The 27,996-nt window shown below is 42.2% G+C and overlaps 11 protein-coding genes across 11 annotated transcripts; 4 read left to right on the top strand and 7 right to left on the bottom strand.

Annotated features, from left to right (window-relative positions):
* Nucleotides 1–237: 237 nt before the first annotated feature.
* Bfra_007850 (uncharacterized protein) lies at nt 238–1,746 on the top strand (the record flags this gene model as incomplete). Its single annotated transcript, XM_037338218.1, has 1 exon — nt 238–1,746. One exon carries the CDS (start codon nt 238–240, stop codon nt 1,744–1,746), a length of 1,509 nt encoding a protein of 502 aa, XP_037190281.1.
* Nucleotides 1,747–2,384: 638 nt separating this feature from the next.
* Bfra_007849 (uncharacterized protein) lies at nt 2,385–3,081 on the top strand (the record flags this gene model as incomplete). Its single annotated transcript, XM_037338217.1, has 2 exons — nt 2,385–2,392; nt 2,577–3,081. The coding sequence occupies 2 exons, from the start codon at nt 2,385–2,387 to the stop codon at nt 3,079–3,081; spliced, it is 513 nt and encodes a 170-aa protein (XP_037190280.1).
* A 123-nt stretch (nt 3,082–3,204) lies between these two features.
* On the top strand, nt 3,205–3,987 carry Bfra_007848 (uncharacterized protein; the record flags this gene model as incomplete). The annotated part of the gene is made up of 2 exons (XM_037338216.1): nt 3,205–3,517; nt 3,551–3,987. 2 exons carry the CDS (start codon nt 3,205–3,207, stop codon nt 3,985–3,987), a joined length of 750 nt encoding a protein of 249 aa, XP_037190279.1.
* Nucleotides 3,988–4,287: 300 nt separating this feature from the next.
* Bfra_007847 (putative pyridoxine protein) lies at nt 4,288–5,276 on the bottom strand (the record flags this gene model as incomplete). The annotated part of the gene is made up of 2 exons (XM_037338215.1): nt 4,288–4,936; nt 4,996–5,276. 2 exons carry the CDS (start codon nt 5,274–5,276, stop codon nt 4,288–4,290), a joined length of 930 nt encoding a protein of 309 aa, XP_037190278.1.
* A 550-nt stretch (nt 5,277–5,826) lies between these two features.
* On the top strand, nt 5,827–6,807 carry Bfra_007846 (putative p protein; the record flags this gene model as incomplete). Its single annotated transcript, XM_037338214.1, has 2 exons — nt 5,827–6,544; nt 6,605–6,807. The coding sequence occupies 2 exons, from the start codon at nt 5,827–5,829 to the stop codon at nt 6,805–6,807; spliced, it is 921 nt and encodes a 306-aa protein (XP_037190277.1).
* A 2,610-nt stretch (nt 6,808–9,417) lies between these two features.
* Nucleotides 9,418–11,644, bottom strand: Bfra_007845 (uncharacterized protein; the record flags this gene model as incomplete). Its single annotated transcript, XM_037338213.1, has 4 exons — nt 9,418–10,442; nt 10,498–11,181; nt 11,237–11,488; nt 11,542–11,644. The coding sequence occupies 4 exons, from the start codon at nt 11,642–11,644 to the stop codon at nt 9,418–9,420; spliced, it is 2,064 nt and encodes a 687-aa protein (XP_037190276.1).
* A 1,048-nt stretch (nt 11,645–12,692) lies between these two features.
* Nucleotides 12,693–15,163, bottom strand: Bfra_007844ca (uncharacterized protein; the record flags this gene model as incomplete). Its single annotated transcript, XM_037338212.1, has 5 exons — nt 12,693–12,949; nt 13,004–14,494; nt 14,608–14,700; nt 14,754–14,986; nt 15,042–15,163. The coding sequence occupies 5 exons, from the start codon at nt 15,161–15,163 to the stop codon at nt 12,693–12,695; spliced, it is 2,196 nt and encodes a 731-aa protein (XP_037190275.1).
* Nucleotides 15,164–17,574: 2,411 nt separating this feature from the next.
* Nucleotides 17,575–21,025, bottom strand: Bfra_007843 (putative peptidase m16 inactive domain-containing protein; the record flags this gene model as incomplete). The annotated part of the gene is made up of 6 exons (XM_037338211.1): nt 17,575–17,927; nt 17,979–19,046; nt 19,099–19,731; nt 19,817–20,582; nt 20,668–20,694; nt 20,753–21,025. 6 exons carry the CDS (start codon nt 21,023–21,025, stop codon nt 17,575–17,577), a joined length of 3,120 nt encoding a protein of 1,039 aa, XP_037190274.1.
* A 1,363-nt stretch (nt 21,026–22,388) lies between these two features.
* On the bottom strand, nt 22,389–22,651 carry Bfra_007842 (uncharacterized protein; the record flags this gene model as incomplete). Its single annotated transcript, XM_037338210.1, has 2 exons — nt 22,389–22,532; nt 22,565–22,651. 2 exons carry the CDS (start codon nt 22,649–22,651, stop codon nt 22,389–22,391), a joined length of 231 nt encoding a protein of 76 aa, XP_037190273.1.
* A 1,421-nt stretch (nt 22,652–24,072) lies between these two features.
* On the bottom strand, nt 24,073–24,367 carry Bfra_007841 (uncharacterized protein; the record flags this gene model as incomplete). The annotated part of the gene is made up of 2 exons (XM_037338209.1): nt 24,073–24,139; nt 24,216–24,367. Coding segments are annotated over 2 exons (219 nt in total), but the record flags the coding sequence as incomplete, so codon positions are not given.
* Nucleotides 24,368–26,771: 2,404 nt separating this feature from the next.
* Bfra_007840 (putative duf498 domain protein) lies at nt 26,772–27,710 on the bottom strand (the record flags this gene model as incomplete). Its single annotated transcript, XM_037338208.1, has 2 exons — nt 26,772–26,959; nt 27,077–27,710. The coding sequence occupies 2 exons, from the start codon at nt 27,708–27,710 to the stop codon at nt 26,772–26,774; spliced, it is 822 nt and encodes a 273-aa protein (XP_037190271.1).
* Nucleotides 27,711–27,996: the final 286 nt, after the last annotated feature.

The raw sequence follows: 27,996 nt of genomic DNA, 5'->3' as shown, positions 1-27,996 counted from the left end.
TCATCTGGGTGTCCATTGTGCTGAAAGTTTGACCCCAACGGCCATTCAGGCCGGTGTGTTTAATACTCTGTTGGCATCTAGACAAGGTCTAGTTCAATGGCTCAATCACATATATACGGCAGCTCATCAGCAAATCATTCATGTACAGCAGTGTTGCATAAAATGTTATTTGCTTAATAACCACCAAGTTTCCTTGCCAATATCTTTCATTCCTCTTCATCATCAAGGTAATTCATAATGTCAGCTTTAGGGAATCCACATACCGATATGCTGCCTTCCGAGGACTCGAGCTTTTTCTCCAACTTACCCACTGAATTAAAGTGTCGCATTGTCGATTTACTTGCTGCAAAAGATGTCATTAACCTCCGTCTTACATCAAGAGCTTGGGGTGGTGTATCTGTCACCGGTCTTTTCAATGTCCGTACTGAGAACCATATCGAACATGGCGTGTTTTCCATTCGACCACATCTTGACGATATGACTCGATTACGATCCGTTGCTGGCTCCCCATGGCTAGCAAGAGTTATAAAGCATGTAAAAATATATGTTGGAGATTTGGATATGTTAGAATTCGACCATGAAGTTCAGACTGTCAATGGATATACCAAAATCGAGAGTATGTTGACTTGTGAAAGGAAGGTCAACACCTTATTGGAACAGACTGTTCAGAACAGAATGAAACATTGCGATCCGGTCATGCTGTCTCACTCCCTGTCAAAATTACCCTCGGTTAAATCCGTTACAGCCACCGCGAATGAATGTCCATTTTCGCCTTCGGAGGTCAATTTCACATTAGCATGGATGCGACTCATGCGAAGATGGAATCGTGAGCCAGACGCACTTTATGACTCTTACGATACCACATTTCCTACAAGATCCAGTATCAGACATCTCAGTATACTACTCGCAATACGATTACTGCAGAATCCTGTTCGAAATCTAGTATTAGATACTTTTCCCATCGATCTTTTCGCCAGTCAAAGCTTCCATGACGATGACGACCAACCTGGACCATCCTATGAAATCCACACTAACTTCCTCCATGATATGCAAGATATGACATCGAAAGTTGAGAATCTCCGAATTGGTATCAATCCTGTTAGCAACAATGCAACAACTCACGAGCACACCAGAGTAATCGCTAAATCTATGAGTATGTTTATGGGATCCATGCAATCCCTTCGATCTTTAGATATTACCTTGAACATGTCCTCTCGATTTCCGAATGATTCAATGGAATTAACAAACCAGGGTGAATTCTATTCCAATACATTCCCACGCCTCGAGCACTTTTGTGTTTCCAAGGTAAGATCTTTCGATACGCCATTCTTCTCATTCATTTTCCGTCACAAAGCAACCTTGAAATCTGTATCCCTAGGACACGATTTCTTCCTCGTTCCTCAAGAGAGACCTAGGGGTTGCGTCTCTGTCAAATCTATTCTTTACAAACTGCGCGATAGCTTGAAGCTGGAGAGATTCCAACTGTTAGTCAGTGCCGGCGATCAACGGATATATGATCAGGAGTGGCAGGTCGCAAAGTCTTCTGGAGATAAATTACCAGATGCAAAATTATTCGAAATGTTCGTTTTGGGGAAATGGTCATGGCCAATGATAAATGTAGATTATCCGCATTGGAGAAGATTGGATGAGTGGAAAGGATGGGTTAGAAGAGATGGATGGGATAAGCTAAAGTCGAAGTCGAAAAGGGACATTAGAGAGTTGGATTGGCAGGACGTAGATGTATAATAAAAAAGTTTAATTATTCTTTGATCTTCTGATTGCCATAGCATTTTCATTCGAGCAAAATTTGATTGATGAGTTCTCCAAGTAAGTGACGGTGTGAAAGTTTGATGAGTGTCGGATCGTTCTCTCCTTTCCAAAACCATGCGGGGATGGGTCAGTAGAACCGGCCTTTTACTTGTCCTCTTTTATGCTTTAACTTTCTCTCACATTTCAGCCGATCTCTTTTAGTAGCTCTCACTATCTCAAGTCCAGATCCTACCACCACCTCCTTCAATTCCACCTAGTCCAATTCTCCCCAGACTACATAGAAACCCAAACAGATCATCCCATACACCAAGAAAAATCTCAATCGCCTACCCCTAAGTTTCATTGTCAAAACAAAATCCGGCCTTCTGTATGGTCAACCCACTCCCCCAAAAATATCTAGTAGTACAAGTATAGCTCGTACTATATTCTCGCAAGATCTGTCACCATGTGGGGCTTCTCCAAGACTTTGACATGACGTGCGTCACTAGATTCCAGTCTTGTCATGTCTAGTTCTATTAGGACTGCATAGGCCTCTACCAATAGGATATCATGTTATTTTTCTTCGTTGCGGATTAAAATAGTGCGTGATAGATTTTAGTCGATACTATAAAGGAATGGTGAGGTATGAATTGCTGATGGGCTAGATGTGTTGGCTTTTACAGTACGGAAATTATGTGCTTGTTTTCGATGACGGGTACGCTAGGTGATGTGCTGAGAATATCATGTGGAGAATTTTTCTACGGTTGAATGTCTTTAATATATAAGAATCATTTGCACTCGAATGAACCACATTCTTTACACATTAGCTACTTTCTCATCGTGTTGAATATTTACACCATCTCAGACTTTCATATCTCTCAAACATTTAACTCCTATCAATCTTCAAAAGCATCAAAATGTCCGAATCCACATCCACCTCACCCCCCTCTCGACAAGAATACTTTCCCGGCCGAAGTATTCCGCTTAATCATAAAATATATTAGCCCGGCCACTCTCCCCAGCGCCAGATTAGTAAGCCGTAGCTGGGCACTCTTGATCCTAGAAGTTCTATTTGCACAGCGAGGATTCTCCACATCACCTTTCAAAAATGGTATGCAAAGACTTGAGGAGGTAGCACAAACCATTGCCATGCCCCCAATCTATCACTTAAATATCGGTCTTGGGATTGTCGATAGTCGTAGATTGGGTTTGGATATTCTGCGGAATACGCCGTCGGTTTTGCTCGCAAAGATGTCGAAGGATGAGAAGACACGGTGGTTGCGGGATCAGTTGTTGGTAGCTTCGGATAGATATTTACGATATTGTCGATGAGATGCGTTTGCAAGACTCTTGCTGCCTCTGAACAATTTGTCATCGATACCTATTTCGAATATTGAGAATGCCTTTTCTCCGTGTTTGTATCAACGCCATGAAGAATTACTGGATGATCCAGAAATGGATATGGAGATCTACACACGGGAACAATGGGCTTCTCTACCTCCAATCAAATTTCAGGGGGTTCTCGGCATACTCACTCGCATGTCCTTATCTGGCTCTCTTTCCCTCACACGCTTAAGAATCGAGTCGCTTCCTATCTACATGTTCATGGCTTGGGATTCAGAGAGGGCAAGTGGCACTGACGTCTCGGCTCGATTCATTGAAGCTTTCTCCCATCTCGAATCACTTTCATTGGGTCTTTCATGCTGCGCTCCCAATGCGCGTTTATCTTTCAATCCTGAGCCTTCATGTTTTCATCACCGGGCTACAAGTCTTATCGCCTAGTGGAATATATTAGCCATAGACACCATGTGTAAAGTTGTGTCTTCGATGAAGAATCTCAGACATCTAGATTTAAATTGGCAATTATCGACGATTGACGAAGAAGAAGGATGTATTCCCAAAACGAACTCGAAAAACTTGAGACAGATGTGGAATGAAGCATTTCTCGAAGGTACCTTTCCGAATCTCGAGATGCTGCGACTTCCTTGGTTCTGTATGGAAAAGATAGATCTTTTTACATTTCTGTTCAGACATAAAGGCACGTTGAAATATATAGATCTGGGAAATTATACTTTTGAGAAAGATGGCACGTCGTGTTCTTTCAAGGAATTTTTTGAGGGTCTGGAGAGGATGCTTGAGTTGGAGAAGTTGGAGTTTAGAGACGTGTATTCGATTTCGGCGAGCGTGAGGAAGAAGGAAAGGAAGGGGAGAATTTATAAGGAGATAGTGAAGAAGTAGGGATTTGATAGGGATTGAGGAAAGATTTTTTGTACATAGAGAAGAGGGAGAAGAATGGAATTTATAATAATTTTCATGATTCCTCAGATCACGATCTTTCGTGATGTTCCGCAGACCATCTTGTATCTTCAGAGTTGAATACTTTCCTGTAAATTTCCATAGTGCTTCGAGCGCAGCGAGCAAAGGGGGTTTGGGGGCTTGCCCCCATGAGTAAGTGAAAGTGTACATTTTGAATCTATCTTTATTGCGTAAGATCGTCTCTAAGGGTATATTGGATTGTCAACTCGTGAAAATTGATCATCATGATGAAGTTTGCAGTTCTCTTCTCTTGACAACATCCTCGACAACCTGTTCCAACCACCATGCATGAATCCTCGCATCACCTGTTAGTTCTGGATGGAAAGATGTTCCAAAAACATTTGCTTGACGGACAGCTACTATGTCTCCTGCTTCGCTATTGAGTGATTCTTGAATTTCTGGGTTAGAATGGGTCGTGCGACCAGGAAGCGTGGCGAGAACTTCCACAGGAGCGGAGAGAATAGTATCAGGGTTTGGGATAGATTTTGAGTCGATTGGTAGAGAAGGTGCGATGACTGTGGAGTCTAATGTGGATTCTGAGATTTGGGCTCCGGGAACGTGGGGAAGGAGTTTCTCCACGATAGGGGCTCGGATAAATATTGCGGAGAAAGGTGCAGGCTTTTCTTCTTTCCCTTGAGAAGAAAGAGGAGTGGAAGTAGGATCTGGATCTGATGAAGTTGGACCTAAAGACGAAAGGAATGGTAGATCTAGATTGGCCGAGAAAGATTCTACTTGTCGACCAAAATGGTTACGATTCACTCGGACATCGAGACCACCAATCAATTCCTGGCCACCGGCTTTGGTACGGTTTGCAGACTCGGCAAGTAGGATAAGACCTGCACAAGTTCCCCAAGTAGGATAGCGATGATATCTATGGAGTTATTAGAATGAATACTGGATGAAGGGGGAAAAGTCATGTGGATGACTCACTTCACATAAGCTCTCAGAGGCTCAAGAAGACCTGATCTTTGAGCAACAAGTGAAATCGCAGTACTTTCACCACCAGGGATGATGAGTGCATCACATGAATTAAGTTCGGCTTCATTTCGTACTTCTATGAACTTGTATTCAATAGAAAAGTCTCCTTTTGGTGATTTTGATGTAGTGGCGAGAATTTCACTGGCGGAACGGAGACATTGAATATGTTCATTGAAAGCACCTTGAAGAGCTAAAACTCCAACGGTGATCTTCAGACATTGTGTATTTGCCATATCAAGCATTGACGGCGAAAGAATGCTTTAATCGGGAAGATATAAATAGAGGGATGGAAAATATATTCTTCACCTGATTTCGCTATATATTCTCGGAACGAAAGGGCACAATTAATGCCAAGAAGACGATAAACTCAACCGATTGCCGAAGAATATCCTTGTAAATTTACCCCAAAGAACTATCTAGTGGGTAATTAGTGAAGTCACCCGAGCAACCTTAATTATAATTTCAACCAATCAAAATTCAATTCTGTAAACCAATGAAAATTAATCCTCAACCATTTCTTATGCGCTCAAGGATCTCAAGATTTAAGCTTCACTCGTCGTTCTTTCCCCTCCTCCTCAATCTCTTGAACCGCTTCTACAAAAAATTATATTGGCTGATTATCTTATGTCACTCTACTTCCCTCCTTGAGAGGGTCATTTGAACATTCGATTAATTAATCATCCAATCATTGAAAGGGTTTATTAATTTGTGCAAGATTAGCATAAACAAGTCGAGCTCTCAGTCATATTTTACATCTACCTATCTAGGTACATAACCCTCAAGATGTTCGCTCTTCTTTCTTACGCTACAAATCTCTCGATAATCTATACCGTCCTCACTCTATCTCTCTACATGCTTTCTCCTCTTGTTCCCCTCGCGGGTTTCTTCGCTCGTCTCCTCGCCGGTTATATTTCCCTCGTCCTTTGCGCTTGTTATGGAGTCTTTATATCTATTCTCCTACGTCTCGTAGGAAACTATCGCATATCGCAATGGGCAGTCGCTCGCGCATTTAAATGGACGATGTGGTTGACTACCGGCGTAACATTTGTCGTCGAAGATCCGAACAATTATCTCGGTTCAACACGTCCCGCAGTCTTGATAGGAAATCATCAAACCGAACTCGATGTACTCATGTTGGGCTGTGTATTCCCTCGATACTGTTCTGTTACCGCGAAGAAGAGTTTGAAGAATGTGCCATTCCTCGGCTGGTTTATGAGTTTGAGTGGAACGGTATTTATTGATCGGGGCAATGCGAAAGATGCGCGACAAGCTATGGCGGGAGCAGCAAAGGAGATTAGGGAGGAAAAACAAAACGTTTATATGTTTCCGGAGGGAACGAGAAGTTATGCGAAGGATCCAACTTTGTTGCCTTTCAAGAAAGGAGCTTTTCATTTGGCCGTTCAAGCGGGTGTGCCGATTATACCGGTCGTGGTCGCTTGTTACAGTAATGTTTTGCACGTCCAGAGCTGGCACTTCAGATCGGGGAGGATACCGGTTAAAGGTATGCTTTCTAAGTTTTATTCGAGGTTGTAAAGACGAAGCTAACTTGGAAAAATTGTAGTTTTGGAACCAATCGAGACGAAAAACCTTACTTCTGCAGACGTCGAAGATTTGGCGAGAGATACGAGGGAATTGATGTTGAGGGAGTTGGTAGCTTTGACTTCAAAGACAGAGGGAACGCCAATAGCTATGCCGGCACAAAATGCGGATGGAGTTATAAAAGCTAGTGGAAGGGAACCGCAAGTGGAACATCATATACTATGAGGGCTTGTATGCTGTGAAGGACGGAGCCGATCCTTAAAGGTAGATGGATAGCTACAGAACCGGATACATGTCCGCATAGGAGAGAGATGACACAAGGAAAATGGGTGGGTTGTACGGAAACGGAACACAAAAAGAAAGACGGGGAGTCGAAACAAATCATGAAACATGAGATATGACATTCAGCAGGCGAAAAGAATCCATCTTGCATGACTTTGGAGTACATGGATATGGTATACCAATGCGAGCGCGAAGATTTGAAATTCAGATAGTGGTAGATACCCGGTAGAATTGGCATTTGATCTAAAGAACAAAATGGATATCGTTATGAAATTCTATACTGCACAGGAATTTGGATGAGGTGTGGCCTAGAGCTTAAGTCCAGATTCAAGTGGGAGTTCCACTTTGATGTCCATTATCCAAAGTTAACCCGCCCTCTCGTTCTTTTCGCACCCCATAGGTATTTTCCTAGTCTTCCGTCTTCTGTCTTACCTTTGTTGTCTTTCATCCTCGTTTGACGTTTCTTGCTACGCCTGAAGACTGTTTCTCTTCTTGGATAATTTGCAAATATAGAGGCTGCTAGTCCGTGTTCTTTGCTAGATACTAGGCAGTCTATTCGGTTGGATAAAAGTGATTTGTCTGAGATGAATGAGTAGTTCTGTATATGGAAGCTATATTGTCACTTTGAGTTGAGGTTGAGCAGGGGAGGGAGAGGAGGGGAAACGAGAAAAGATAGAGGGGCATGGGCCCTGAGGGAGAAGGCAGAATAGCAATGGTGTGGAAAGGCAAGGAAAACAGGATTGAGGCGAGAGTGGCTCGGGACTTCCGTAAACTGCAGGTTTTACCTGATATTTTGAAGCAAGTTTGGAGGGTTTCAATATTTGAGATGTGCTGTCGCATTTAGATGGGCTACCCTGTAAGTTGTGACTAGATTGATATACTAGGTAGTCAGCTGCTCTATTGCGGCGAGTTTACTGTTGGATTTGATTTGAATCTGAGCGTGTTATTGATGAAAATAAAGAGAAACAGTGCAGTCGTGATTATTACCTATGAAGACCTCTGAAGATAGGGGACGTGAAGAGGTTGAAAGATGTGAAGGAAAGTACCTATGTATACTGACCGGAAAGTTTGATACATACAATGAAAGAACGTGACCTGCTCCCATAATCATGATGTGCCCAGGTGACTCAATCAACCTCACCTTGCAAAGGGTGAACTTCGGGAGTCGGATTTTGTTAATGCCGATACAACATCTCTTGTCTATTTATCAACATTCTCTCTTCCATCAAATTTACACATGTAGAAACATAGACCAAGATTTACAGGAACGGATCTTTGAGATACAAAAGTTGTTTTTGTGGTATCGAATTCATGAAGTGTCAATACATCATGTCTGCAGATTGGTTTTTGATGTCTCTTGACTTGGAGATGGATTATTTGATGCTTTGTTTGAAGGACTGCTTTGTCTCATAAATAGAGCCACTTTTTGAAGCAGTGATTGCTAAGTACTCGTACTTATACTTATAGAAGACAACTTACCACACCAACTCTTTCGACACTTTGAAATAAACACCATGGATATTATCGAAGATGCGGTGTTGTCCACAGCCACTTGGCCTTACAAGAAACACCGAAGCAAATACCGACGAAGAATTTGGAATATAAGTGTTCTGATTAGCGACTCTTACTTTGGAGAGGCAATCAGTGGAGTGAAAGCTGAGAGGGGAAAGAAGAAGAGTATTTTTTCGATTAGAATTTGAGAACCGCGCTTCACTTTTCTTCCACGTCGAGGGTTATGTTGTGCACTTGGTTTGTTTCACGCGCACTTGCAGTGTATACTGTGGGAAAGAAGATGTGAGGATTTGCCAGCGCATTCTCAGATATCTTTGTCGGAGTTCCTAAATGTTTGGAGTTTAATGGTGGAAGGTGGGTTGCGGAAGTGGTTGTGTGTTGATAGCGTGTCAGATCGCAAGAGACTATTTAGGCAGGGTATCCAAAAAGTCCGGACCATTGGACACCCTGTGGTCACCGTCACCGTCACCGTCACTACTGCTACCAAGAGGTGTTTTCTCAAGGTTGTCAAGACACAGGGCATTGAATCCTTAGACTGCCTGTCAGAAGTATCTTTTTCTCATCAGAGATCCTGATTTAACACCAAGGTAGACTTACCCAGAAGCTTTACGCTGTTGCGGTGTATTCTCCAGGTTTCCGACTCTTGTCTTCAGAACAAAGCTGGCGAAACTCACTGGGTATCTAAGATGAAGTCGAAGGAAGATGTGTGGACTCTCTTCACCTCTGTATATATATAAAGATTTTTCTGAGTATAGTTAATACGCTCTACGAGCTTGTCCCTGGGAAAGTCTGCTTGATCTGGGAATTGATAGATCTCAGCATCATGATCATCGTGCAACTTACATCAGACTTCGATGCTTCGAGGTGGTACTTATGTGTATTAATTCTGTGGAAAGTAGCCACGAGTTTGCACCACAAGTTATGGATGAGAGATAGTATCTTTACATTATTTCTTTTTGAATATCCAGTCCTTTCCTCCAAGCCCAGGCATCAATTAGTGATACTTGGTACACTAGCAGCTATCTTACATTGAAAATATTCTCAAAATAGCCAATCCATTGTTTGCAAACGTTCCAGTGCAGATATACCTTGTGGAGCTTCGTATTCTCTTACAATAATTTTCTCCTTGGCGATTAATCTACCCTTGTGTGATTTCTTTTGATTCTCAAGATACTTGGCAAGTTCCTCCCAGAAGAGCTCGCACTCTCCTAGCGAATCGAGAGTCACGAGTCTAGGCATTGAAAGCCAGTCGTCTATGGCACAGGCACCTGTGAAGACCAGCCTGTCAAGGTTTTTAAATCTACTCAAAAAGCTGTTCCTATACACACGCGGGAGAAACCATGAAATATTCGACGTGTCAACTGGCAAGCTTGTGACAACGTCTCGCACGTCTAAAAATCTAACACCTTTTAGACCGACATCTTTCAAGGCACCTTTCTTTTTAAGTGCTTTATCAACTTCGTCATACCAGACCTTATGAACTTTTTTTGAGCCATATGGTTTTATGAAGTTATAAGTGATACACAGTGTATCTACTTCTGGGTTAAAGCAGAATGGCTTCATATATATAGCCCTACTACCGTGGTGATGTCGATCAACTATAGTGTAGTGCTCCATCGTTACTTGACGGCTGATCTTGCAAATCGCCAACGTGATTGGTAGCCCAGTACGTCGCTCGTCGAGTTTTATTTGATGTGGGTAAATGGCATAATCTATAAATGCTGCTCGACCAGCAGGAAACAAAGCTTTCCAGATCATTTTTTGAAGTTTGAGAGGGAGAGTCGAGAAAAACTTGAAAGTGCCATACTTATCAAGTAAGTCGCGACTTTGTGAATCCTCGTCAGATCCTTGAGTCAAAAGCGCATTGGCATGAGAACCGATTCCAAAGAATTCGTTTTGATATGCAGGAAGTCCTTCGACACGCTCCCCTGCTTGTTTCGTAGCAATTTGATTCGAGTGGTGATTATCTTCGAAGCTGCCTGTATTGCCAGACTGGTAGAATCTTTGATCGGAAACACAGGGCTCGCATACATTGAGCATAGAGTGTGTTGCAAAGTTGAAGTCATCTGCGGTCTCGTCAGTACTCTATTGGGACGTCGGGAGTAGAGCGCAGTTATTTACCGCCAAAATACACCCCTACGTTTCCATTCGAACCTGGATCATCTTGCACATCTGCTTGTTCAGAACCAAAACCGAAGACACCACTATCATGCGGCAGATAATCAGGGCTGGATACTGTAGGAAACCCATATTGATCAAACGGGGGGTTCAAGGGTGCTGTATTTCCCATAGTACCCAACTGGCCATTAATAGTGGAAGGTATCTGCAGCGGTGGGCTGAAAATAGCTGATTGACTTCGTGCCATTGTAGGATCAAGATATGATGAACTTCTTGCTTGGTTATTCAAGGTAAGTTGAGTTGGAAATGTATTAAATAGTGGGTTGAAATTGGTTGGTTGACTTGGTACTATTCTAGAGTCAGGATGATATGAATTTCTCCCTTGGTTAGTGAAGGCAAGTTGATTCGAATCTGCATTGAGTGGTGGGTTGAAATTGGCTGGTTGACTTGGTGCCATTCTAGTGTTAGGATAGTATGAATTTCCTTCTTGGTTATTAAAGGTAAGTTGATTCAAATTCGCATTGAGTGATGGGTTGAAAACGGCTGGTTGACTTGGTGCCATTCTAGTGTCGAGATAGAATGAACTTCCTCCTTGGTTATTAAAGGCAAGTTGAGGCGAGCCTGTACTAAGTGGTGGGTTGGCCCGTAGAGAAGTTGGTGATGCAAAAGTTGGAGATGTGTAGCCATCTGCGCCATTGTTAGTACTCTATTGAGGCATTGGGTTTAATTTCCATTTATTTACTGAAGAAACTATCACCTGTATACTCCTTGTAGCCACCTTGCATACCTGTATGGTCATGTCCAAAGTCAAAGGCATCACTAAGATGCGGCGGATGGTTGCTCCAGGGTGTGGTCAAAAATTGAGACTGATCGACCTGGAAGTTAGACGGTGCTGTATTGCCGGTTTGAAGTTGATTATATTCTTCTGCCGTCAAACTCATCGGAAGTTGATTTGGAAGGTAATAAGATGGCGCACTTTGTTGTTGATAATTATCTATTATGTTAGCACGTTCTGTATATTGTCACTCTATAAGTTTGTTAACTTACCAAGTTCCATTGGTCTACCAAACTCATAATCAGCCGTTTCCGCACCAGGCGTTGTTAAGTTCTGATTATCAGGTGGCCATGAAGGGGGGTTGAATCCGTCCATCTTGCTTGTCAAGTTGTTTTTATGTTGTATGAAGAGTTTAAATGGGATTTCTTTTATGTTTTCGATTGTATATTAGAATTTATTTGTGCTGCGGGGACTTCTCAAGAGACTTTGTTTACGCGGGGTATCACATGATGATGAATTAACAGAGCTCAGGGTGAATATTGAATTTTGTGAATTAACTGTATTCTAATTTCGTTTCTATTTTGGTTATCGGTTATTGGCTATGCAGGGGTTTGTGAAGACGACTGCTGAGATCATTGGCTGTAGGGTCTATCTTCAAGTCTGTGTGAAGTTTGGGCTTGTAAGTGCAAGATTTCTGTCATTTCATAAGTTTCCGCCAGCTTCTAAATTAGGAATTTCGATACGCAGTCTTCTGTGGAAGAATTCATAGTGTAAAAACTACCTATAGTAGTGTGTATTGGAGTCCGGTCTAGCGGAATGGTTTCAGAGCTTCAAAAGATTATTTGCACATCATTATCGGCGTGAACACAAGAGTTTGCACGCATTTATAAAATAGAAGACTTTTAATGGTCTAGTCGTAAACTGAACTATGGAAACCCAAAGACAAAGTGATCTTCTCGATTACTTCTTCCTTCAATTGCCATGTCTGCTACGTTCACTTACTTTGAGACTGGCAGCGGCTCGTGAAAACCGGGCACATGAAAACTGGGCAGGTCTGATACAACCCTCTTAACCATAACGAAGTCCTTGCCTTGCCTTGCCTTGCACATTCTTTCTCTCTTATTACAAATTCTCCCGAGCAAACTCAACTTCGCTTAACTCCGTTGTTTTATCGAGGTGACCCTCAATTGTATACCACGAGAAATGCCTCTCTTCTTCATTGATAGGTTAAGGTTCCTAGTTTTGTGCGAAATGTCAGTCAGCGGAGCTTATTGTCAGAGTATCTAGCCAATCGGGGTTTATGGTAAAGCCAATTGAAGTAACTCCAAGATGGCGAGGACATCATGTAGATCAAGACAGAGAGATATTGATTTGTGTGTATCTCCCTCATAGTTACCGGAGAAATGTGAAATGATACATACTTTTATTCTACTGATTCAACACTGGTATCTGATTCATCCTCTGCTTCAACAGCTTGAGAGGTCGAGTTCTCTGGATCATTTTGCGCTTCAACAGCTTGAGATGCCGACTCCTCTAATAATTGGGAAGCGCTGTTGGCGATTGCAGACAGTAATTTTTGCGACTTCGCTGGCTTTCTACGACGAATAGATTTATTTACTCGGTTTGCATCCCGCGAGGGATCCTTTCGAGTATCAGATTTCTCATTTCTAGCGGGATGTCCTGAGAAAGTTAGAAACCTTCAATTCTATCATCTAAAAGGAAATTAGAACTTACTGAGCGGATTGGAAGCCTGAGGAGCTTCCATCTGTGGTTGATGGACGTTGGATGCCAATGTACCTGGTATAGTTGGTGAGAAAACTATAGCGGATCGAGTATCGACTTCTCCGGAGTCGAGGGCTGCTCCTGTTTTTTCGACACTCGAGATAGGCGTCGGGTTGCTATCAAGCTGGGGTGTTTGTCTCGACCTGGTGTCTTGTGGCAATGAAGGGCCAGAATGGATTGCGTTCAATGGTTGAGCAGCATCTGGAATTAAGTCAAAAAACTGCGCCAGTGGTGTAATAGTACTCAGCTTACCAGACAGGATTTGATCCTCTGTAGTATCCATCTCATCGCCACCTGAAGCAGGCATATCGCCTTGATCATTGCGGACTTCATGCTGGTTTGATTGCATGTTGTCTGGAATATTAGGGACATCTAAGTCTTGTTCGTTGCTGTGTATCTGCTGGTTTGGTAGCATATTGCCTAGAATATTAGCGACATCTAAGTCTTGTTCGCTGTGGACTATATGCTGGTTTGGCGGCATGTTGTCTGGAACATCAGGGACATGTAAGCCTTGTTCGTTGGCGCTGATATGCTGATTTGATGGCTCATCATAGGAAACATTAGGGACATCTAAGCTTTGTTCGTTGCTGTCTATATTCTGGCTTGATGACATAGCACCTGGAACATTAGGGACATTTACGCCTGTACCTACTGGCCCTGGAGCCCCCTGATCACTAACATAACCAGAAGGTGTATCAGGTACAGGGCTTTGCGTATTTTGGACTGCAAGTTGATGTGCCGCCCAGTTGGAAGGTGTAGTGAGAGAGCTATGAGATACATCTTCATCATCATCATCATCATCATCATCAGACGTTTCCTCATCATATGGGTCAGGGTGATTATTGTATGGCGAATCTTCGAAACGATCTAGGATGACGTGTTGAGGAGTCGTCGAAGGAAGATGATTGGTTGACATGCGGTCTCCGGAGCTTGGGACGGCTTGTTGTGTCAGAGACATAGTATTATTGTATTGCACATGGCCGTTGCGTTGGACCTCCTGGTACTGGGGAATATTCCGGAAAATGCCATTTTCGTGATTGGTATGGTGTGTAGGAACTGGGTTGTTCTCCGAAACTTGACTATTGGTACCTCCTTGATAGTTATTCATGGGATGCATCATACCTGTAGTCATATCCGTTTGATGGGCTCTCTGGCCCGGGGGTTGTAAACCGTTGTAATGCGGTTGGGAGAAATGGTCACTTATGGTATTCATCATAACTGTAGTTAAATCCGTTTGATGAGCTCTCTCACCAGGCGGTTGTAAGCCGTCGTAACGAGGTTGGGAGGTAAAGTTATTGATAAACATCATGTTGGCTGCATATTTATTGACTTTTGTATCATTATTAGAAAGCTCTGAAGATGTAGGAGAGGTATCCATCTTACTACGTTGAACTGCGGTCGAGCTGTATGGATCTTCTACACGATTGTGTCCGTTACGTATACCTTGGTGTGCATTATGAGTAACTTGGTGTGCATTATGAGTAACTTGGTGTGCATTATCCCCGAGTTCGGAAACGGTGAGTACTCGCAGATGACGCGGATACGATACTCGTTACGCTCTTGAAGTTTACTAAGAAAGTTGTGATAGCTAGCTAATACTTGACTTGGTGAGCCATTCGAAGTCTCTTGGTTTGGTTGTTGGTTATTTCCTGCTTTATTGATTAGCATGCATTGTGTTTACACCATGAACGTATCATCTTACCAGTGAAACCTGCACTAGTCTGCCTATTTTCTTGGTTGAATGCAGCAGCAAGCACATTATATGGTGAAGTTTGTGGACGAAAACCAAGTGAAGGGCTTCTTAAATTTACTCCGTCGTCCAGGACATATTGATTTCCAGAAGGTTGACTATTTGGCACATTGTTGGATGGTGAAATAGGTTGATTGTTGAACTCGCCGGTACCTTGCAACCAGCGGTGAACGCGATCTGGGGATCTGATCAGAGTGCGATAGTCTTCTGGTTGTGGCTGTGGTTCTGGGGGTGGGGAACTTATGTTGAACGTCAATAGATGTTGGTGTTTGACGTTGAGGTTTATTTGATGTTGTGTTGTGTTGTATGAAGCTCTTTTGTTTTTGATAATCAACGTTGTTCTTTTGTGGAAGATTGCACATACGAAATGCCACGAATGTGCGAATAAGAGTTAGTGTTTGTTTATACAGTCGCGTATTTTACTCTATTTCAATAATTAGTTCCTCTAGATAGACATTAGATAAGTTATGTTCAACACGCTAGTGAAGGGGTGATGTCATGGAATTAGGGCTAGATGGGCTATTAAGTTGATGATGGTCAATGCTAGAAAGTTTTATTCTGAGCTAGTAATCTGAGAGGAAATTAGACAGGGAGGGACTTGTTGGAAAATTGATACGGCTTCATATTGTTTAGCGTGATATGGGACAATCTAGATGTCACGAAGAGATTGACAATTTTTTATAATTTTTAGATGATGGGTTTCTTGTGCGCATCTACATCTTTCTAATTCTGATGGTCCAAAAGATTCCAAATAATTTTGACTAAATTAGCGTGGCTTTTTAGTGAGCAACTATTCCCGGTACGCTAGTTAAATAACAAAGCTATTACATTGTAAACAATCCTTCTACCATATAGATCGCCAGATTCCGCTATGTGACACAGCACGCATTGTTCCATCACCTACCTTGTCCAAAGAAGAAGTAATCATCAATTCCTTCCCTTCTTCATTTACCAGTCTCTCTTTCATTCTCCCCCTTCGTTCACTGTGGGGAGGGATAAACGCGCTCCTTTCCCCTCCCGCCAGGCAACCCATCAAAGAGCCCTACTAACTGTTGAGCACCAACACAACAAAATGAATTAATGGATCAAATAGCACTATCTAGTCATACACAAACTAGCATTTCCGGGGTGCGTTTTGTATGAATTCCTTTGAGCACTTATATCTAACAATGGTAGTGTAGATGTAAAAAGAAACCCCCGATGATCCTCCTTTCCCTACCTCTCTCCCCCCTCTCTCCTCAATGTCAAAGAGCCTCCAATCGTGTATCTGAATAAATAAGACTCTAGATCACATATTGCTACATTACCATCTAATTCATCTAACCATACAAAGCCCAGCAATTCCAGTTGTCGATCTGCACGCGTTGCTCTAGAGCCCTAAAACCCCAAAATAATAACACAAAAACAAAAATAAAACCTCTTTTAATCCCAAACCCCTCCCACCCCCTATCCATCCCCTGATTTTCGAAACTTCACGCTTGTCCCATTTTACATTACACAATCACTCTCATACCTCAAGTCACCATATCCATACCCTCCTATCACCATATTCTCATATCCTGAAATCCATATCATCACACAATCTTACCACACAACCATACAACCATATCACCCTACAAAACCCAGCACGTAAACCCCATAACCTCAAACCCCTACACCCCATAAATCCTTCCACAATCCACAAAGATCACCGCACAACCTCAAGAAGTACTAGTGTGTCCCTCAGATTCTAGACCATCAGCATCGAGAAAACCACGCAGATTTCATCAGAACCATACCACATCCCTCTCTGAGTCCAGCAAACCCCTCCGTTACTCACATATCGCATACGTCTCTTTCACCTCGCCTTTCCTCCTCAGCTCAATTCAAGCCCTCCATACAAATATCTCATTCCCATCTCCCCCTTACCCTTCACCAACCCCCTGACCTCGCTTCTCCGTCCCTCCCAATTAAAAAATTGGAAAGGCAGTTAGTTTATCATTCCTTCATTATCAGATATTTCCTACCAACTGTTATATCAATCTTCAATCATCAACTATCAGCCATAATACTCCTTCACATCCCCAATTTACCTTACACTACACTCACTACACTCACCAACCCCGCCACCCCTTCCCAGCCTCATTGGATCCAATCCAAACCAATCCACACCCTCGTTCGTGTCATTCTATCATCCTATCATCAGGCTATCCAAATCCCAATCTCAATCACAAGTCCCGCTACTCCTCCATCTCCATTGCCAAATAACCAAGAGACTCAGGTGCCTACAAGCAGGTGACGGAAGGGAAGCACGGAGACAATAAAGAATGAATACGAATTGATTAACATCAAGACCTCACTTGCCAGACGTCACATATGCAGTGGTCATATCCTCGCCTTTTGTCTCCCATTCAGAACTTCGACCCTCAAGACTGCCAAGAAATACCCACTATGCACAGCTCACAGCCCAAAATTCACATGGAAAGCCAAAAAATATTGTCTAAATCATTGCAATTCATTTAAAGAAGATCGCGGGTATCTACTAGGCCGATTGGACCGAGCCAATCATTGTATAACACAATGTAGCCAACTATCTATCTACCTTTCCAGTTCCCCCTAGTAATACCAAACCAAATCTTCTTTCAACTCCTCATCTATGCAAGACTGCAAATAGATTCAGTCCAATAAAATCATGTACTTTAGTCTAGACGCATCTATTGCGCTAGTATACCCGCCAAGATGCGGATGGATATTCTATCTTTCACATCTTCCTTCAACCCTAATCACTCCATATTTATAACTTTGCATCCAACTCCTCAAACTCACTAATATGCTTGACTGGTTGTGGCCCAGCAGTAACCTGCAACATACCCTTGAATTGACGTACATCCGTGATAACATATGGTACAGTGCCATTGCCTTCAGCTTTGACGGCAATAGCTTCTCCATCTTCAGCATCTTTACGATCCTTATTGATCGCAAGAGCAGTTTGTTCCTCTGGTTTTGCTTCTGGCAAAGAGGTTCCTTGAGCAATGAGGTGAATGGAGAGTTTAGAACGAAGTGGAGAAGATGGTAGGATGAATTGATTATAGAATTGGATCATGTCTTCTTTGGTAAGTGCTTTGACGTTGGCAGCATCATGATGGACTTGGAGGAGGTCAGTACTTTTAAGTCAATAGTGTATACAGAATAACTCACCAAGCTCAAAATCAAAGTACTCATAATCAATATGAGACCATAAACGATTTGATTCTTGATCCAAATTCTTCAATTTCTCCAATCTTTTGGTAATCAAACTTCTCTTGTGTCCTTCAAATTCGGAATCTGACATATTCTTGAGGATTTCTGAGTATCCAAACAAGAAAGAATCGATTCGCTCTTCAAGATATTGTGGAGTTTTCTCACTTTGGATGATAAACCTATAAGCGATGGTAGTAGTTGTTGTCGAGCAACCACTGAATACAACATATCCCAACTGCTCCTTTGTTCTTAATTGATCAAATGCTGGCTCATGAGTCATTTGATCGAGGAGAAGAGTCTTGGCTCGTTGAGGACGAACAGCCTTATCTCCAACAGATAGAACATATTCGATGCAGTGATTGACATTGGCTGGATCTTTCAGAGTCTTATGATAAACGAAATTGGCTCCAGGTGGGAAGACCAAAGATCTACCTATTGGCCATTGAGTTTGTGGTAAGACTCTTGGCTTCAGAATACTTTCAGTTAAATCAGCCAATTTCAAAGCATCCTCCTTGTACAAGTTTCCATGTACAAAAGTTTCAATGTGCATCTGTCTCAATAGATGGGGGTAGAACTGTTGAATGTCGTCCACAGTAACATGTGGTAATTCGGCTAGATATTGCTCATTGATGTAGCCTTTCTCACTACTAAGCCATCTCATATAATCACCGACTTGATTATAAGGTTGTTGAAAGTCCCAGTTCTTCAAACCTCTTGCCAATCTCTCCTTAATGATTTCGAATCGATCTTGTTTGACTTCAAGATCTCTCATAGTAGTCAAGACCTTCTCCAAAAGAACAGGGAGCTTATCATTGTATCCGGAAACGCTAATCTCCAAACCCATTGAATGACTTGATACAGAGTATTCGAGTCCTGCAAGCTCAGCATCATAGGCGTATTCCTCTAATGCATCATATACCAAATCGGTATACATTCTTGCTTTGAGAGAATTTTCTGCAGTAGCCATTGGTAAAGGATTTCTGCATTGGATGAAAAGATTTGCTTTTGGAACCCAGAAAGTATCATCTGAAAACGAATTAGCCGTACGTTTTTGGCATGGAGGAGTGGAATTACTGACCTTTCTTGAACCATGTTCTTACCGAGTCATCATTTCTGATCAACTTGGGGGAAATGGCGGGTGTTTTCACCTCCTTCTTTTCAACCTCGAGTTTAGTTGGAATGAACTGATTTACATGAGGTAAATGTAATTCTGGGAAACGTTCTCCTTTCTTGCTTGTAGCAGCCTTTTTGATCTCTTCCAAGAAATCCGCCGGAATTTTCTCATATTTGTATTCTGTACCATACCACTTTTCCTTCGAATCCCAACCACCTGGGAAAGTTTGGGAAGAGATTTGCATACGGAAATTGTCAGCTCTTAAGCAATTGAGTCCAGCAGAAATTTTTTCTCCATCAAACTTTCGAAGTCTGCTATGACCACTGAGTAGCCATTCTCGAGGCAATGGTGTTTGCATGACGGCACTGATTTTGCTAGTGAATCTGCTAGCTGGAGTCTTTTGCTTGAATTTGAAATCGACATCGGCTAAACCCTTTTGCTCATCAAAAATCCATTCTTGTGGTGGTGTATCCTTGAGTAATGCGATATACTGGAAGAAAACCTTGACAACTTCCTTGTAGTTCTTAAGGCCATCTTCTGTCAGACGTATTTGACAACTGAACAAACCGGGAGTTCCAGGACATATTGGATAGACACCTAAGAAAAATTAGTATAAATTGGAAGTCTTGAAGGAGAGATTTGAAAAAGTCCTCGAGATCGAATCCAATAAATTCAAACTTACCTGCACTTAAAGCATTTGCCCACCCCTTAGACTTAACATAAGCCATAATACTACCTGGTCCTTCATGCCCAATAAGATGTGTCAAATATCGACTTGGTTGAGATTCAAAAAGAAGTTCTTCATCAATGAATGGAATGGAAATGTCCAAAGTTCGAGAATCCATAACTGGTTTAGCAAAACATTGGGTCGAAAGTTGGTCTGGTCCATAAGGCTGTTCATTCTCCCATCGGTTTTGCGGCAAGTCCTTATTTCGTACACCGGCGAAAAGATCTGCCGCCCAAGATTCCAACTTATCCAATGGCTCTCTTCCCAGTATGACAAGCTTCATGCGATTTGCAGAATAATGTTTCTCATGGAATTCCATAAACTTTTCCCGCACATTGATTCCCCGCGACTCGGGTTGTATTTTTAAAACCTCCAAATTTCCTGTCGAGAAGTGGCAATAAGGATGTTTTGGATTTGATAATGATTTATCCAATTGATGTAATCTCCATTGATCACTCTGTAAGTTCTTCTTGTTCTCCGAATCTACAGCCTTTAATTCTCTGTCCAAAGTCGAGTCGAGAAAAAGAGGGTCTATGAAGAATTGCGCGAATCGATCGAGAGCACCATACAAAGGCGAAGGGGTCGAATCTTTCGAGTCTCCATCCTCCCCCGATTTCGCAGCAACCTCAAAGTAATAATTTGTAGATGTGGCACCAGTATATGCATTGGAACTTCCAGAATGTGAGGAAAGGTATTGTGAATAAGCATTTTCAACAGGGTACTATTCAAATTGTTAGTATTGCGATCAATTAATGTGGAAGATGCGCGAAAGTGCGCCACCTCTCCAGACAAAGGATATACAATACCTTTTTAGTTCCCATGAAAAGTAGATGCTAGAAAGGAATTATATGTCAGCTTAATCTCTCATAGCATTGAAATAATCATAGTTACCTCTACAGCATGCGCCATACCAGGGAAATCTTCAGGGTCACTGAAATTCCCCACATTGACGTCCATGGCTGCTGATGCTTTATCTGTTTCAGCATCATGAACGAGTAAAACCTCTAGCTGATTGGGAAGCTTGATAACTCGATAAGAACGATCATCTAAGCTGGGCGTTTCAAGTCGATCGGTGACTCTCTCAACAAGTCTATGATGTACTCTCTGTTCTCTCAAAGGACTGTCGGGAGCGATTGGGCTCTTTGGCTGAGTTAAATTCGACATGTTTGTTGCAAGGGTCGAAGAGGACCTTGAAAAGAACGACGGAAAGTTTAAGGATTGTAAAGAAGGAGAATTGGGATTTCGAAGTCTCAACTTCTGATGATAACTTGCAAAAGATGAATGAGAATACTGGTGTTGTTTAACCCCGCCAAGGTTGAGCTTGGATTTCGAACCAGTGAATGATGGATATGGGTCCAAGGTCTGTGCGAAGGTTGATAGGAAGACAGGTTTCCGTGCTTGACCGTCTATCGAGGTATCGAAGTGAAAGGAGTGACGGTATCGATTATGAGTTGATGATCTTGGTTGTGGTCGCAGATGTTTTCTAGAGAAAAGGATCGTTGGTCTTGGTGACAATGGAGGAAGAAGGATCTGTTGTCTATGTAATATAATTGGATTCGTTGGTCTAGATAATCGTTGTCGAATTGAGCATTGGGCGGTTCCAGAACAGGTCATTCAGCCAGCCAGGCAAGTAAGACGCGCGGTTGATTTGCCTTTGATTGTATGGAGGAGGTAGGATGACAAGTTGATGGGAGGCAATTGGGATTGAGAGGTCGATTTCTGAGAGGATGGATCTCGAAAGAGATTGGGATGCAGGTAGAAGAGAAGAGAAAGAAAGTTATGTAGGGCCCTTTGAACCCTGATGGCGAAACTATATAATGTCAAGGATAAAGTAAGGGACCTTGGTAAAAGTTAAATGATAAAGAAGGGAGGAGGATCTGAGTCTTTGATGTATGTTAGTTTAGTGAACCTTACAACCGGTGAACCTATCGGAAAATGATTATGTAAATAGTAAAACATTCAAAAACATGACGATATTTTCTCTCAACAAACGGGATCCACGGATTGGATTTACAATCTATGGAGCTATAGGATATAAATCAGATAACATATGCCGGGAATGGAAGCAGAAAGGGTCTATTTGTGTAGTATGGTATGAAATGGTAGGTCGATAGGTCGGCAGGTCTAGAATGCCTGGTATTAGTATTCAACAAATATAGATCAACAAATCATACAAGTTAACGACCGACTCCTTTTTGACTCTTTTTGACTCTTTTTACCCCTTTGACTCTCTGGATTGACTTCTCTTCAATCGGAACAACTTTGATTCTTTGTACGATTCGTGTCATTCGTGTGATACCCATCTAACATCTACGATTCTCTATGTTTTGTGTGTGCCGTTTCATTTGTTTCAATTTCGTGATTCCTATCACCACTATTGCAATACCACCCATCCAATCGTCTTACCATGACACAACAACGTCAGCAATTCCCTTGTTCGAATTGGGATCGTAAGCCATTGCCAGCCCCATCAACTATTCACATTAGCGATCAATATCAGCCATGGAAGAATCAATAAGTCAATAAGTCAATAAGTAGGACCAGCGACATCAGCTACACCGGCATTAGCAACATCACCATCAGCGTCACTATCACCCAAAACATCGATAATATGGCGGTGTCCAGTGGCGGTGAATATAGCTAGGGAGAATAAATCCATTAAAGGGACAATCTATTCCCTTTTGATGCTACTACTGATCGGACCCTTGGACCTTTGGTTGCCTCGTCCAAAACCTTCTTCAGATCCTTGTTCTCGTCAATTTGCCTTATTCGCCTTCTTTTCCCCTCCATGCATCAGATCCATTGAACCCCTCATTTCCTCACTTACATCAGAGATAAAAAGTCCGATTTGATATTACCTATTCCCTGCCATATTACCTAGGTAGTCGAGTGGATGAACTCAACACCTCGGTATTTGATACATGAAAAGCATGGGACATCACATCCGAGTCGTATTATATGATCAGAGGAAAAATCTCTGTAATTTTGGATTTAGATTTAGTGCGACCATACAAGATAACCTGCCTAGGTACATACATATCTAGATACATATAACCTAGATATATACACCTAGATATATACATACATAGATACATAGCCTAGATATATAAACCTAGATATATAAACCTGGATATATAAACCTAGATACATAAACCTAGATACATAAACCTAGATACATAAACCTAGATACATAAACCTAGATACATAAATCTAGATGTCTCTTCGTCCTTCTTCACTCAACCAAATATATCAGTAAATTGTAACGTCGTACGCGGTTGAACTACCATACTGTACCACTTCGCACATATCAAATAGGAATGCTGCCACCAACCCGGTTTATGGATTCTCAATCGACAGATATACTATACAATCCAATACAGCACAATGAATATATTATCATCGTCATACACAGTCATCACAATCCCAATTCTCATCAATAGACCGACTTTCTGTCCTTGTTCAATCTACCAGTCACCGAACATGATTCTTCATCCCATATATACCCAAGTATCCATATGACATCGAGTCCATCATGTCGTGTCGCCAAAAGAGATACGATATGGCAACATGCATGAACAGCACTAAAAAGGCAAACCTACCGCGGTATATCATACGTGCAACATACCGCAACTATACCCATGATTTAACACCCTTGGGACCTATCAAACCACAAGGCTAATCTGCCGGTAAAATACAGCTGCGTTTAACAAACGAAGATAATATATTTGGCTAATTGGGATTTTCAGTAAATAACGAATCATTCACTATCCATTTTCTTCTTTTCCGGGTTTTCTTCACTGCATCTTTCTCAATCTATTGCTGTCTGTACATGCACAGGTAGGTATATTTATTGATCACAAAACGAAAAGTTTAAAGAAAAACTTTATATATCAAGTTGACCAAGAAGAAGTGTACAACATATCAATTAATTATGCTAGGCCAAGTATTGCAGTTTAACGTCCACCAGATTTACTTTTTCCTTCATCCACCCTGACCATATACCGCCTCAGGTTTCTGACTCGTCCTCCTGATGTCAATTACTTTTTCTTCTTTCACATAATCAGACCATTCCAATGAATTCTCCTCGTACAAGATCCACAAGATGACGGAGTCGAACTCCTTTCTATTCACGGAAGATGGCATCCGCAGATGATCACATAAATGATTCTAGTGCTTCCTTCCATCATTTTAAAGTTCGAGAATACATCAGATCAAAAACGTGAGTACAAGATCTCTTCGTACCAGATACGACGAGCTAAAAGGATTGGCGGGAGTAACCTTATCATTTCGTTTCCCATTTGAAGCTTCCGGTTTCAGACCTTCAAGTTGAAGAGATCGATCTTGGTCTATTTACATTTGGAATTTGAGGTGGGAAATAGTCGAAGCTAGATGAGATGATATGGCATGCGGATAAATATCCTCAATGGTCACGCGAGTAGAATTAAACCTTTCTTCTTGATCTTCGACATTACTGATGGAATATGGTGCAGTTACACTTTCACGACTCTGTACATCTGGGAATGACTATGTCGGTAAGCTATTTCCTCGCCACCAACGTTCTTCTAGCAAATGAACATACTTATCATTCCCGATCACCTACATTTTGCCTCCGTCCTCAACGCTTAGTAAGAAGGCTGAGTAAATCAAAAACACCTCGGTGACTATCATATTGCACTATGAGGTGTAGTAGTAAATGATGCAGATCACGAATCACATTATATATCACACATCCGATTACCTAGGCACAACCTCACATGTGAAATGAGGCTCTTTCCAAAGTATATCTGTTATGGGCAGGCACATGTCTAGATGAAAGCCTTGGATGTTCCCGACTTCCAGTCAAGCTGCCACAATTACCCCTCCTTGATACGAAGAACGATGAATCACGGCATATTACTTCCACTTAGCCCCTGGAATTCCGCTAAACATCGCTTGTTGGATAACTAGATATTCGAAGATCCAACTTTGCCATTCCGACCCCCTTTACTCCACATGAGGGTAATTGCCTAGATAACCAATACTTCACACTTACAAAAATTGTTCGAAATATGGATGAGTACCTCATCAAGACGCCCGATTTATGAGCAATGTAGCACCCACTGACTGCTTTTTTTTTGAACACATTTACAACTATCTCAGAGGATTCGGGTCTAAATCTTCGAAAATGAGACTCCAAATCTACACTCCTTTCAATACGTCGAGTAAGCCAACCTAGAGCTCGGGTAATCCCCATCTGCTATACCATAGTACCCCCAACAATATATCATATTCTTAAAGCCATCGAACCTAATACCATCCCCATTCCTATCTCCAACTTCCGACCCCAAAATCCAAAAAGCATTCATTCCCAACCAACACACCTCTCCCAAACTCCCTAATCCGAGTCCCAGCTAGCCGTTCCCTAAAAAAATCCCCTCTCTTCCAAGAAACCCTCATCTTATCTTACCTTCTCATCCCACAATCCCACACTATCCCCAATCTCCTAACACCGTACGTACTACCACAACCCAAACCCACACGTCTGACAAACCCATCACAATGATCTCATATCTCATTTCAACGATATCTATTCATGTAACATGCAACATTACATAGTACGGAACATACACAATTTGTCACAAAACGTGGAAATGAGACGATTATTTTTTAGTAGTGCGGGGTCATGGGTTCATGTGTGGGTTTGTGGTCGGTACTGCTTGGTACTCGATTTTGATGGGGATGAAGGAGGGATACGAGGGAGAGAATATAAGGGGACATTATGTAGTATTATATAACATCTCCTCGCATCTTGAGACATCTGTTCAGACTAGGTGGAGTAGCATTCTTTTCTGTAGAAAACCAGATCGTTTCGGTTCAGTTCCATTTCCAATTCCACGCTTGTGCCAGAATATCCTTCCCACACATCCTTCCAGAATCTCCCTCTCCCACAAGTCACAGCCTAGCTCAACCCTCCCGTTTTCATTCTCAGATCCCCAGTATTCCTCCTCCTCTTCCTCTTTCCCTTCCCCTCCCCCTCAACCTCTCCCCCAGATCCCCAACTTCTATTTTCTCCGTATCATCCTATCTCCTCCCTCCCATCCCAGCCCATCTAGTTACCACACTGCACCGCACCGCACCGCATTTCCCAAACCAAACCAAACCAAAGAATCACAATCCTCACCACCAATACTCAAATCCCTACCCTTTCCCTTTCCCTTTCCCTTTCCCCTTCATCAGTCCACTAGTACTACTCCCTCATTCTCCTCTCTCCAGTACCCACCTTGTAAAGTATATAATAACCCAAATCCAAATGACCAGAAAAACATACTCAGATATCGAATTCCCTATTTCCATACCAACTCCTTCTCATTAATTTCTTCCTCTATATCAATCTATCTCTACACCACCCTTGAAATCTTCCCAACGAAATACCAGACCAAATATCAGCATCCAGCTATTCACAGAGACAAAAGGCTTGTAAACGCATTACGTTTCATCAAGTAATCTTATTATGACTAGGTACCTATATCCGAAATTTAGGTTCTTCACTTCATATTTCATACTTTCATACTCACTGATATTGATATCTATGTATCCCAAGAATATCTCAAATCTGGAATCGATACAAATGTATAATGATACAGTACAACATAATCTCAGCTGTTTCCCTGGAGCTGCGATGTACAGTATACAAAGGGCAGGATATTATGTTTCCATGACATAGATCCCCAGTATCTGCCATCCTATCAATGTACCATATCCTCATTTCCTTCTCGGATTGTTTGCATGGTGATAATAGTTCTTCGTCCTGTTTCTAGGCCATTGAATATCTTATCGTTATGTATCATTATTGTCTATACCCCATAGCCGTTTAAATATACATCTGTTCGTTCCGTAGACACCAATGCCATACTATCTGTGAACCCCTCCTTTACCGTCCAATCGGCATCAATGCTCCCGCCACACTTCCAACCCCTCGTTCCGTCGCCAGCAGATTAAATTGCGCAGCTGCGTTCCTCGTATCTGCGATTTCTATTTGAATTCCTAGGCCATTGATGTATGCGCGGGTTTTGGGCGATATAGGTCGCATATCTTTGCCTAAGCCGAGAACTAAAAGATCTATGGGGAAAGTGATGTGTTAGTTCAAAGGGTTTGGTTGCTTATGGTAGACAGTTGAGGAGAAGGAGAGGATAGAGGATGGAAAGTGTAGATAACAGGAAAGAAAGAAAAACATACCAGGTCTAGGCCACACACACCCCAGCACACCCCACGCCTCATCCCCGCACTCAAACTGACCCTTCTTATTAACCAATTCCAACTCCTCCCCCTCCTTCGCACCCCCAACCCATGGCTTCCACCCAAACGCCTCACCCCCCACCAACAAAACTCCGGCTCCTCCCCTCCATTTCCCACCCTTAAAAACCCCATCACCACCTACCTTCACACCACTATTCAAATGAAATCCATCGCTCAAACACGCATCAATACTCGTACTCGGCATCGGCGTGTTCCCTAATACATCTAGCACCGAGAAATCCGTCTGTGTAGTTTCCGAAGAAGGCGGACCACGGTCGTGGGTTGCGGGAGGGTGCGAATGGGAACGGGAAGAGGAAGAGGATGTCCTTACGGAGGTGGATTTTATGGGAGGGGAAGGTTTGCTGGGGGCGGATTGGGAATAATGACGAGACTGGCAGATGGAGTAGGATGCGTGATATGAGACTTTGAATGAATTTGAAGCTTTAACTCTTGGAGTTACACTCTGACAGAGACCCCGTCTCGTACTTGTGCAGCTTGGAATATTCGACCGTGGGGCGATAATTGCGTTTGTAATTTCGGGAATGGAGGGGCTGATTTTGCGGAGGCGAGACATGATGTTCTTGTTTCCGCGAAAGGGTTTATTTGTATATTTGACAGGTTTTCGTACTATGCGAATTTTCACTCAGTTGTTAAATTATTGGTAGTCGTGATGTGTAAGTTGTTTGGGTGCGAATGTAATGAGGTTGCATAGAGTATTGTGAAGAGTTCAGATGGAACTTTGAGCTCTGAAAAGATTGGCGAATCAAAGAGCTCGGAAGTCATGAACGTCATCATTAAGCTCTGTTTTTACCGATATTCACCCGCTCCACGCATTTATTGAACATCTTCTGGATACAACC

Source organism: Botrytis fragariae (assembly GCF_013461495.1).
Source record: "Botrytis fragariae strain BVB16 chromosome Unknown tig00000112, whole genome shotgun sequence".
NCBI lineage: Eukaryota > Fungi > Ascomycota > Leotiomycetes > Helotiales > Sclerotiniaceae > Botrytis > Botrytis fragariae.
Note: the sequence above shows the minus strand (reverse complement) of the source record. Positions and strands in the feature narration are given on the sequence as shown.